Below are 13,092 nucleotides of genomic sequence, written 5' to 3' on the forward strand. Positions count from 1 at the left end.
CGTAGAACTAATCAATAGTTTAAGTCCAAAACTAAGTTAAGGTTATATGATTATCTTGCACCGTGTCGTAAACCTCGTTTAACCTCCTCAACTAGCGGTTAAAGTAAATCCCCCAAATTCGGTAGATTAAATAGAAGATTAATCGTAAACTTTGAAACCTAACCAATAAATAACGATACATCAGTTCCAAAATGGTTGTCACGGCGTTATGATTGATTAAATTTTCACGCGTCCAATTGGTATTAAGTTACGTGAAAGTGCTTTTGTAATTTTCTAATTAGTGATTACTTGATTACGGTTTTTGAAAACCATTTTTGCGGATTGGCGTGATGCTGAAGTATATAGGTATAGGAAAGGATATTTTTCTATAAACACACTGGCCAGTTCATTGGACGCACTGAGGATTTTTTTTATTTTTACTGGTATTGTCGGAGGAAAAAGCAAAATATTTGAATTTCAGTTCCACAGAATGTCAGTTTTATCTAGGACTTTCATTAAATTGTTCTATTTGGCATTTATTTTTGATGTTGTCATATTAGTACTAAAGTACGAATCAGTACATATGTCTTGTTGTGGACGTCTTGCGTGCTGAAGGTTCGGACGTTATTTCGATAATCTAATATATAATATTCTCGTGTCACAGTTTTCGTTGCCATACTCCTCCGAAACGGCTTGACCGATTTTGATGAAATTTTTTGTGCTTATCCGGTATCTATGAGAATCGGCCAACATCTATTTTTCATCCCCCTAAATGTTAGGGGTAGTCCACCCCTAAATTTTTTTTTTATTTTTTAGACAAAATTTTTAATTTCTATTTTTTTATGATACATACATAATACAACATACAAAAGGAAATTATTTATATGGCAAAACAACGTTTGCCGGGTCAGCTAGTCCACATATAAAATCATCATCCGCGAATGCAGCAAACCGAACAATTCTGCATTGATAGTATGAAGCTACACAAGGTGGCTCAGCAAAATATTAGAATTTCATTTCCAACTATGTTGAATTATCAATAAATCAATATAATATGATATATTATATGTGAAAACCATTTACAGATGGCGTATATATAACATATACATTCAATTTAATAATTCAATATTCAAAAACCAAAACCTAATAACCAATTTCAAAGCGTGTTTATTTGAGATTTTGCATCGAATCAATGCGTCTAATAATTTGGCCAGGGACTGTATATAGGAAACCTCTTAAGCTCCAGTAATAAGAATTAGGGGACAACTATGTAATAGAGCCTGGTTCATCATTTAATTTCAGGTGATAGTGGATATGAGGTACGAAATTACATTCTGACACCATTGAGTAACCCTATAAACAGAGCACGAACACTGTACAATGAGTCACTTATTCGAACAAGAAACACAGTGGAAAGGTCAATAGGGATATGGAAACGAAGATTTCCTGTTCCGGCTCATGGATTGCGACTTAAAATGGAAACAGTTCTAGCTATCATTCCTGCTACAGCAGTTTTGCACAACATAGCTAGAGATATGCATGAATCTGATACTCCACAGCCATTTGACATTGATGAAGAAGAACTGGATTACCTTATCACTATGGGTTAAATGCAAGACGTCCAAGGTGTAGAAAATGAGAGTTACCAATACCAAATGATCAATGGTTATTTTTCAAACTTGTAGATCTGTCTGTCCATATCTATTACATACCATTATTTTTATTTGTTGAATATAAATAAATATTTTGAAAAATATTGAAATGCACGTTTATTCAAAAGTTTCGTTACAATACTTGTGCTTTTTCGTATATATTATTTTCTATTATAGATAATAATCAGACCTCCTAATTCTTTTCAACTTTTCTTTTTCAATCTCAAGTTGAAATTCTCGAATGTGCATCTGTCGCGTTCGGTCGATAAACCTACGATTCCGTTGTTTTTCAATAAACTTATATTGATCTCCTGAATTCATTATGAATTCTTCAAGTGATGGAGAATTCACTGTGATGGAAATTGAAGAAAATGGTGAATGGAAAAAAATCCGACATAGAAAAAAGAGGATCAGAGATCCAACCTCTCCCACGCAACTTGGACCCAACAAAAAAGTACCTTCATGCGATAAAGAAATTCCACAATCGATAATACGGTGCGACTATCGAACGCATCTGGACAACAGAAGTTATCAGATAACACAACAGGATATGCCAATGCGACAAAATATAAACATAAATAATCAACAAAGAATGACGCACTCACGGAAAATAGACAAAAACTTCAACTCGCTTTCCACACGAATGAATGAAATTCGAAATGCTGAATACGAATTTCTTTTCTATCTAACAGTCGACGAGTCCATTATAAAAGACAGAATTCGAATGGCTGAAGAATGGAATAAAAAATTTCCGCAATCAAGAGATATTATTCTGAGAACCAAACTGGGCTATCTGCTAAAATCAAATGGTAATAAAGAAAAACTCGAAGCTGCCCTAGAAGAATTGAAAATCGACAAGATTATAATTAAATATAACGAAACAAGACCATAGGAAAGAACAAAGGAAAGAAAAGAACCACAAAAAACTTTCTCAGTAGTTATAACTGCCGTAGAAAAATCTATTGATGAAGAAGACATAAGCCAACACCTAAATAATCGCAATCTAAAACATAGATACTGTAAGAGAATAACATCAAGAGCAACAAATACACAAACAGGGCATATAAGAATAATAACTGGAGAGGAAGCAACATTTGAAAAACTGTTAAATGAGGGGATGTTTTATAAAAACAGACACTACCTTGTCTACCCTAGTAACCCACCTGAACCCACACCAATGCCGTGCAGCAGATGTTTATTATTTGATCACACAACCGATAACTGCATAAGTCCTCTTGTGTGTACTAAATGTCAGGGCCCACACAGAGAATGTCAATGCAAAACAACCCTCCCTCCCAAATGCAAGTAATGTGGCTCAGAAGATCACCAATCATGGTGCCCAAAACACCCCAGAAAACCGTTAGAGGGAATACCTAACGTCACAATCAAACCACTCAACAAAAAATCAGGAAACATAGAAGAACTAAACAAGAAACAGAGCAGAATTCACGGCACAAATACTATTCATGATGATATAGTTAATACATATAAAAGGAAGTTAAACAAACCTAAAAATACCAATAGGGAAGAACTAATCAACAAATTAAAAAGAAGATTCATCAACCAATATAAAATCGACGCTGTCGCTGTTTTTTCAGGGAACAGAGTGTATATTTTGATGTTTGACATGGAGAACCTAGAAGATCCGTCACCAACAGAGCCAACCCATAACAGCATTCAAATTCAATTCTGAAGTGAAAATTCTTTACAACAACATTAACAGCTATGTTCCGAAAAAAACAAATTATAAATAACTTCATTGAAAATAACGACATCAAATGTGCTATATTTGTTGAGGAATAAATGGATGAGGATGATGATAAAGTGACATACAGGGATTGGAAAACTATCAAAAAAATAGGAAACAAAACATTAAACAAAAGTGGAGGAAGTATTGTGCAAGGCCACCCAACCATGACAATAGGAAAGGAAAACTCACCAGTGCTGAAGAAACATTGAAATTAATGTCTCCACTTCACTATACCTTTCAAAAATGAGAAGCTGCATGTATTTTTGGTGTACATACATCCACACATGAAGAAACAATATTCACCAAGGCAGCACTATACAAATACGCTATAATCATAGGAGACTTCAACGTTAACAGAAGTAAAAATAAACAGCTAAGTAAATTTTTGCAGAACGGGATATTCACTAAACACCTTTCAAATCCAACATTTATTATGGGCAACAATCCAGACAGTACTCCGGACCTAATATTATACACTTCTAACTTGAGAAGCAATGTCAAGAACGTTGAGCTTGTTCCAGACCTGGGATCCAACCACCTAGCAATGGTAATCACCTTTGATATGTTGGAAATAACAGAAGATATACCCAAGAAAACAACATATAACTTTAGGCAATGTAATATGAAAGAAGTCAATCGAGAAATAATGAACTTCATGAAACAAAACGAGGAAAGAGATATTAACGAAGACTACATCACAGAATTCAACAACTCTTTATCAGACAACATAAGAAAACACACCCCCATTGCTAGACATAATCCATCTCTTCATGAACTCCCCCCTACTATATCATAAAGTTCATCAAGACAAAAAGAAACATAAATGAAATTAACAAGAGCATTCACAACATGATCAAGCAATTCGGACAACATACATGGATGAACGCGTGCAATGAAATAAATAAGACAAAGGGACGAACATTCTATCAACATGTAAACAGGCTTTCCAAATACAAAACATACCATAGTATACCAACCTTAAATGAGGCAAGCAAAATATACAGATAAAGAAAAAGCAGAAAAATTTTCTAGGCATTTCAACAGCTCATTTCAATATGATAAAAACCTCAAGTTTGACAAAAAACATGAAGAAAATAATAACGACTGCTACAACAAATATTTCAATAATCCACAAACATCATCAAGAAATGAAAACATTAAAATTGATGAGGAGGTCTACTATGACATTTTACATAAGAGCAAGAACAGTGCTCCAGGAGCTGACAATATTCCATGGAGCGTTCTGAAAATGCTACAAAAAGAAGTACATAACGAAATAATCAAAATATATGAACACTGCTTAAATACTGGATTATTCCCTAATATTTGGAAAGTAGGCACTATAATAACCATACCGAAAAATAACACGGATCATCAAAAGGTACAAAACTATAGGCCAATAACACTGCTCCCTGTGCTGGGTAAACTGCTGGAGAAGATCATAAAAAGTAGACTTGAGGAACAACAGGAAAATGTCATACCTAAACATCATTTTGGATTTCGGACCAAAAAATCAACTACTCTGCCAATTACCATATTTATATCTAACACACAAAATGCTCAACTAAATCGAAAGAAAACAGCTGCGATTTGCCTAGGCATCAACAAAGCATTTGACTGCATTTGGCATAGAGGACTACTGTTTAAATTACACCAACTCGATACTCCTCACTATCTCATAAAAATAATCAAGGAATTCTTGGAGGAAAGAAAACTGACAGTTAAGATAAATGAGACGATCTCTTCCTGGTTCTCCCCAGAGCAGGGCACACCACAGGGTTCACCACTGTCCCCGTTCCTCTATAACATATACTGCAGCGTAATATATAATGCACCCAGCCAATCACAATACCTTCTACAATATGCTGACGACACAATAGTTATTTCACACGAAAAAACAGAACAAAAATGCCTGAAAGGCCTGCAACTCTACACAAACAGTCTAGTTTCTTGGTTTCACAAATGGTGACTTCAACCTAATCCAAGCAAATCAAAACTGATAATATTCAATCATAAGATACGTCCAAATTCACCAACAATCCAGATTGAAAACAACATCATATCACCATCTCCATCAATAAAATACCTAGGCATACAAGTAGACAACAAGGCCAATATGAAATTGAATTCCAACATAGCCAAAAAAAAAAAAAACAACAGCAAGAGCTAAACATTTCAGATGCCTTACATATAACGACCAAGGAATAAGTTTGGAAAATTCCATCAAAATCTACAAAACCATCTGTAGACCAATTTTAGAATATGGACATCCACTATATACAAACGTTTCGGACTCGGTACTGAGAAATGTAGAAGTAGGAGAAAGATCAGCACTAAGTATTATAACTCGACTGAGACACCCACTTAATAAACTCCATAACTCATCAAAAAACTCTTATATGAAAAAGCCAACATACAGCCAATCAAGGAAAGACTAGAGAAACTGAATAGAAGATTTGCAAAAAGATTGAAAGAAATAGAGGATGTCGAAATCATGTTCCACAAGGACCCCCCGGTAACTAACCCACACAGAAAATTTCCAACTCGAAGTGTGATGGACAGACTATCTGAGCTGCAGTGAAAAAACTGAAATAGAATGAATTTTTTTTTGTATTCGTGTAATTCACTAGGCTGAAGGACTTCGGTCGATGGCCATTAAAGAACAGTTATTATTATTATTCTCAATATCGGCAAGCAACATTTCCTTTTCATGTTTAGCAGCATTTTGTGGAACTCTTTGCTCAAACTCTTTTTTTGTATATGTAGCTATTTCTAGGCGGCAATCTAATAATTTGTCATATTTTGCATCTACATCTGAGGAAGTGAGTGTCTTTACAACTCGTCTTCGAGAGCTATTTTTTGGTGTTTTCTGAACTGTGGAGGGACCTAAATTTAAATAGACTTTAAAAATTTCCAAATTATTTGCTCGATATTCTCACCAGGTATATTTTCATCTCGAGAATGAGATGGTACACTTGAGGTTCTCCTTCCCAAAGGGAAGCTAAGCTTTTGTCATAAATCTGACGTTTTATACGATGCCCATGTCTTGTTTTTCTGAATCTAAAATCAATGAGTCAATGTTGGTTTATTGCTTCAATGCTTATATTTCACTTTCAACTTTCAACTTTTGTTTTATTGACACAATTTAGTTAAGAGTTTGAAATATTGTTACATAACTCACATTCTCCTGTGTATGTGCTGAAGTTTCTGGAATTTAAACTCTAGGAGTATTCAAAGGCTTTGATTCTTCATCCTATAAAATAAAAATTACTACTTCGATTCAAAAACTAAGGGCATTTTGATATGCAGTGCTTCACTGTACAATAATTTCTTTGTGAATTGCTATGGTACCAAAATTGTAATTTCTATATCAAGTGAATCAGGATAATATAATGTAATGTATAATAATATATATCCACTTACATATATCGATATATCAGTTATGCCTGGTGGGTCAAATACGAATTCCTATTTCATTACCTGACTTGTCAACCCATCAGCCTTATTCTGAATTTCATTTTCAGGTTCGCTGTCTACATCACCTCCATATGGTGGATTCATTCCGCACACAGTTTTCTCATTTACGATCGATAGCCGTAAATCATCACTTGTATGATTGTCTTTTTCTGGAAGTGGAGGACCACCACCAGTGCCTCTAATATGAATTCTTCCATTGGCACATCTCTTCCGCAATTCCTTTTTTTTATTCTCATAAAATCGTTTCAATATATTTGTAGGTCTATGCACATTCCCCGGAGATAATGAATTAAATTCTCTCGCAACTTTCTCTCACGTATTCATTTTGTCCTGGTTCGTGACCGCATTGGTTTTTTATTCTCTATAATATTTTTGAATTTCGCAACAATAGTGAAGAGACATGTTTTTTCATTTGTCGTGAAATTGCATGAGCGATTTCTGGACAGTTTTATCTGCCATTTCCCAAATTTTTCTAGTTCTGCGCGAAACGGCAAACGTGACGCTAGCCAAAGTACCAACTAAACCAACAAAATATCCAGATCTGTGGATTACTATTAATCCAGTTCTTTTGAACGACGGTGCAAGTCAAAGAGTTAATAAAACGGTGCAAGTGGCTCTTAGGTAGTGAAATTTACTGACATTGCCAATACTGCTATTATCATGAATTGGAGAAATATAGGTATCTCTAAATGATATCCATTTTTTATGGTCAGGTCACCATTGAAGGGTGAAATTTTCTAAGGTGGTATTTTTTTTTTAGTATCGTTTATTGCTTTTTTACAATCTACTTCACAGGGAGTATTAAGAAAAACAAATGAAAGTAATAGACGTGGAAGTGAGGTGCCCACTGGCACCAGCACTTATTTATTGATGCTGTAGTAGGTCTTCAGGCCAGAATTTTTTCAGTCTTCGGTTGGGTGGTCCATTCCTGTACAGATTTTCGATATGGTCATTTTTATGGCCCGTTATTCGGTTTTGGTAGTTGGTGGCAACTGTTTTGATTTCTTTGCTTATAAACGGTATTTGAAGGTCTTCATGTAGGGTTTTGTTGCTTACGTACCAAGGAGCATTTACCATAGAACGGAGAGTTTTTGACTGGAATCTTTGTATTATGTTGATTCTTGATGATTTCGCACAACCCCAAAGTTGCAGGCCATATGTCCAAATGGGTTTCAGCATTACTTTGTACAGTAATACCTTGTTGACGGAAAGTTTAGATTTTCTCCCCAGTAGCCAGTACATCTGTCTGGATTTGATGTCTAGTTGTTTTCTCTTTGTTTGTATGTGCTTTTCCCAGGTGAGTCGTCGATCCAAGTGCAAACCAAGGTAGTTTACATTGTTCTTAACTAGTAGAGGTAATCCATCAATTGCGACTGGGGGACAATTGCTTTGGCGAGTTGTGAACGTCACTTGAACTGATTTGGAGTGGTTCATTTTGAGTCTCCATTTTTTGTACCAAGAGTTCAGTTGGTTCAGATGGTTCTGCATGTTAGTTGATGAGATGATTGGGTTTTCGTCTACTGAGAGAACAGCGACATCATCCGCAAAGGCGGCCACGGTCGTGGAATTACTAACTGGCAGATCGTACGTGTATAAGAGGTAGAACAAAGGACCTAGAACACTACCTTGTGGTACTCCAGATCTTATAGGGTAATGGTCTGACGTGGCGTCGTTGAACCTCACTGAAAAATATCTTTCTGTTAGATAAGAACTCAAAAGGAGGAAGTAGTTGTGGTTCAGGGTACATTTGATCTTAAATTTCAGTCCTGTGTACCACACCTTGTCAAAGGCCTGCGCTATGTCTAGGAATACTCCAGTACAGTATTGTTTATCTTCGAGAGTTTTAGCAATAGTGTTGACTATTCTGTGGGCTTGGTGAATAGTGGACATGTTCTCCCTGAAGCCGAATTGGTAGTTGGGAAGAATATTTGCCAGATTGTGCTCTTCGCGAATTCTTTCGAGTAGTAGTCTCTCGAATATTTTACTGGGTATGGGTAGCAAGCTGATGGGTCTATATGATGTTGCCTCTTCTCGGGGTTTACCATTCTTGTGTATCATTATGATGTTGGCGTATTTCCATATGACAGGGAAGTAGCACAATTGCAGAATGCGATTATAAATCGTAGTGAGGAAAGCAATTGCTTTTCTAGGCAGTTTTTTGAGGATTTCAGATGTTATAAGGTCGTACCCGGGGGATTTTCTGTCTTTGAGTTTTTTTATTTCCCTTTTAACCTCTGCTGGGCTTATGTGTCGGATCGGTCGTGACATTTGACAAGGTGTATCAAGCAGTTCTTCTATATTTGGGGAGTCAGATGTTTCCTCAGGCTCTTCGAACACGTTGTAGAGGTGCTCTGCAAATGTATCTGCTTTTTCTTGATTTGTGCGTGCCCACTGGTTGTTGTTGGCTCGTATTGGAGAGACTCGAGGAGTGGGTCTTTTAAACTTTTTTGTTGCTTTCCACAGGCTATGATCATCAGGGGATAGGTTCTGCATGTAGTTCTCGAACAATTTTCGAATGAATAAAGGGGTGCTCATGTATTCATTGGGTTGTTCTTCCTGGGGGGTTGCAAGCCATGCAGCTTGTTGTACGATGTTGGTGAAATGTTGTGCAGCTTCATCAACTTCTATTGGTATTAAGCCCGTTGGGGTAAGTCATAGCATTTTCACCAGTTCAGTTGCTCAATATCAGCAATAATTATCATTTGAAATTTGTCGCGAACTCTTTGCGGTCAATAAATTTTTATAGGTAAACATTTTCAAACGGAATATGAAGAATCTAACTTTGAATTTCAAAATAAACTTTTATTTCGAAATTCATGCGTGGGTTCCTCCCACATCTTTTTTTACAATCTAATGACACTCCACTCCAGTTTGTTTGAATAAACTACAAATTCAATTTCAAAGTACGAATAAAAACTGGTGAGAACTAAACCATAATATCTAAAACAACTGTGGCAAAGAGGTGTACTTAAAATTCAGTTCAAATGATAAAATGGCCTTTTCATCGAATAGGTTGTTGCCAATTATTTATATCATGACCATACGGGAAAGAGCACACAATTTCAGCATAATCGTAGTTAGAATTCCATGTCTTCACTTGACGAAAATAACCGAAAGGATTGAGAAAAAAGTAATTTTATTTTATAAAAAGTGGAGAAACTTTCAAGTGCCAATAACAACCTCATTAAAAACTTCATCACCTTCCCATGGCTTTCACGGGATTTATTTATACAAAGTTTTTTGGGCGGCTTCAACAATCGTCCCCTCGAATAAGTATAAAGTTATTCAAAGACCTCCGTCTTTATAAGTGAGTGGGGATTATTTGCATAGTTCGATCATTTTCTATCTTATTATAACTACTATTTCTATTAGATAATAATAATCTTTTCTTTCGGGTGAAGGCAAAAGAGAAATCTGAAACGGTTTCGAATTTTTATTTAATGTAATAAAAAAGATGATGGACATGTGTATATCCGATCAAATGTACAATGTAAAGCGGCTGTGCAGTGCCTTCTTTTCTCGAAACAATAAAAACGGTTCCATTTTTTCGTGTAGAAGTTTTCAAAACATTTCGGACCAAATTGATAATAACGATCAGATATTCTGACGAATTGATAAAGCTGTGTCAGAATCTGATTTTTTGTTTGAGAAACATAAACATCCAGAACTTGATTCAATAGAAGGTTTAAGTTCTTTGTCCCTTTCTATGATACACTTTTGATAATAATCGTAGTCCTTAAGATACCAAACTGGGGGCCACCGGTGTTCTACCAAGTAATCTTGGTTGTCAGGATGTAGTAAACGAAGGTTGCGAGGGGACATCCTGCATAATTTGTTGTAGTTGATGCATAAATGGTTCATACACCAATCCGCCAGTTGATGTCCATTATGTAACTGAAACGAAGGAAAAGAAATTAAGTTAAACATTCAATTACTTATTAGCAAAGGAGGCGCAATTAATGCAATTTTTGTCGGAGAAGTGATGACGTGACTGGTGACTATACTGACTATAATGCCAAGCTGAATGGGTACAACTGGTATCGTCAGCAGTGGCGTAACATAGACAATGAGTAAAGTAAGAAAGAATAAAGAGATATGGAAGCATCTGTAACGTCATGCGGTAATAACGTCAAGCGCTAATAACGTTACGACGCATGCGTGTTTCCATTTTCAGAATAACGGGCGGTATTAACGTTACCGCATCCCGTAAAAAGAGAGTTGAAGTGCCATGAACGTAAACATTAACGTTATAATTGACATCTACGCATGCTCATTCGTCAGTTTTTAACGTTAACGTTAGCGTCAGCTTTACGGCCTACGTAAACTAGCGGTCCCCCACGTATACCTTAAACATCGACGTACGTTAACCGAACGTTAAACGAGTAGCACCGATGACTTGCGAATGGCCGAATTTTGACTGTTGAATGCAATTCTCAATAACCTTAAACAGTCATTGTTTGCATTTCCCATGTATTTTCTCATAATGTATGAAAGTTATAGGAAATCAGCATTGATTTTAAAGTTATCCAAAGGATTAAGTTATGGAACTTCGTTTCCAGATTACATTCAGTAAGGAAATGGCTGAAACTCCACTGCTATTCTCTTGTCTCTAACACTTAAACATTTCATTGATAATAAAATAATTCCAAGTTGAAAATTCTCTTTATTATGCATATTATTCCAGCTGTCGAGGCTCAATATTAGATATTAGATAAAAGAGAGTTCCAGCAAAACGAAATCAAAATCCAAATTGATAGTATACATCGCACGGATTAATGGTGACGGCCATTTTTGCAGCAGCGAATACCCCTCCAGTCGACATCTGAATACAGAACACAGAACACAAATAATACAGAATAATAATACGAGAATGAGCTCGTTTCCACCCGACAACGCTCCACACTATCCAACTTGGTCGGTCGTTCGTGTGGTTGGATGGCTAGGCTGTACGACAAGAGCCGACAAATCCTCTGTCGGCGGTCATAGCTACACACGGACCGATTTCACATCCAACCCGACCAAGTCGGGCTGTCGGTCCGACCGAGTTGGGCAGTGTGTAGCCGCTATTACAACACGTAAACGTTATATTTGACGTTATTTGTCATGTAAACGTTTACATTTATGCTAACGTTCTGTCCGCACTTCAAATCTCTAAACGGGTGGATAACGTGGCACCTTATCGTAATTAACGTTGTTTTCTTGCCTTGCGCACTTCTATTTTTCCATTTGTTTTGACAAAAATAGGTTATGTTTTGAAACAGGGGCCTCTTAATTGACATTGAATCGAATTTTTTTTAAGAGAATAGTAGCAGAAGAGACAAAATGAGTTCCTCAAGAATAATCTAATAACCAAAGGTAAAAGTGTATATCTTCAATTAATGGGTCACATGAAAGAAGAGTCGAATTAAAATAGAAATTTACATTCTATAGTGTTTAATTCTGAGTACCTATTTCAATCCCATATTGATGATTATGAATTATGTAACTTGTTTTCAATAGGAAATAGGTATTTTTCAATACAGTTTAATCCAACTCCGCAAACAAAAATTCCTGTAGATATGCATCCATATAAACGCACATAATCCACAAAAACTGCATAAATTCAACCCAAAAAGCATTAGAAACCTATATCGACAACAAACTTTAACATTTATCGATCATCTGTTGCTAATAACGTAAATTCGTATCTTCCATACGACTAAAATCTGAGCCAGATAGCGCAAGACGTTATTCCATTACCGCATAACGTTATTAGCGTACATCGGCGTTATACGCTTCTTCCATATCTCTCTAATATAGGTTAACACACTTTCAACTTGCGAAAATGTTGTTTATCTAATGAATAAGTTAAGTGCGGCAGATACTTTCTCAAGTTGAAAGAGTTTATAGAGAGAAATGAAATAATTAGAATTTGTCACTGCACCACCTAATTTTATGTGAGCTACGCCAATGTATAAAAATTTCATTGCGCGGCTAGTATGACGCTGATGGAGGCACCCGAGTATTCCCGATCTCCTACTGCGTGTCCTTTGCTGTATCTTCTTGGTTTTAGGAAGGCTGATTGTTTAATATACAGTGTGTCCCCAATATCTCGACACCATGCAGAATCAGAAATGGTGAAAAAAGAAGAAAACTTTGGTTCACAGGGGGACGAATCGCTTGATTCCAATCAATTTATATCAACCCTGTGAGCGTGATGACTACAACTCCTTAAATCTTAAATATAAAAGGGGG

At 36.1% G+C, this 13,092-nt stretch overlaps 2 protein-coding genes across 2 annotated transcripts in view; one reads left to right on the forward strand and one right to left on the reverse strand.

Moving 5' to 3' along the window:
• Window positions 1-207: 207 nt before the first annotated feature.
• LOC123314460 lies at window positions 208-1,663 on the forward strand. Its single transcript, XM_044899762.1, has 2 exons — window positions 208-345; window positions 1,282-1,663. The coding sequence occupies exons 1-2, from the start codon at window positions 330-332 to the stop codon at window positions 1,587-1,589; spliced, it is 324 nt and encodes a 107-aa protein (XP_044755697.1). The 5' UTR covers window positions 208-329; the 3' UTR covers window positions 1,590-1,663.
• An 8,613-nt stretch (window positions 1,664-10,276) lies between these two features.
• Window positions 10,277-13,092, reverse strand: part of LOC123314419 (rho-related BTB domain-containing protein 2) — a 226,144-nt gene continuing 223,328 nt past the window's right edge. Inside the window, exon 7 of the mRNA XM_044899706.1 lies at window positions 10,277-10,752. Within this exon, the coding sequence (XP_044755641.1) occupies window positions 10,453-10,752 (300 nt within the window). The 3' untranslated portion in view covers window positions 10,277-10,452. The remainder of the gene's footprint in view (window positions 10,753-13,092) is intronic.

The sequence above is a fragment of the Coccinella septempunctata genome, chromosome 5 (assembly GCF_907165205.1).
Source record: "Coccinella septempunctata chromosome 5, icCocSept1.1, whole genome shotgun sequence".
Classification (NCBI taxonomy): Eukaryota; Metazoa; Arthropoda; class Insecta; order Coleoptera; family Coccinellidae; genus Coccinella; species Coccinella septempunctata.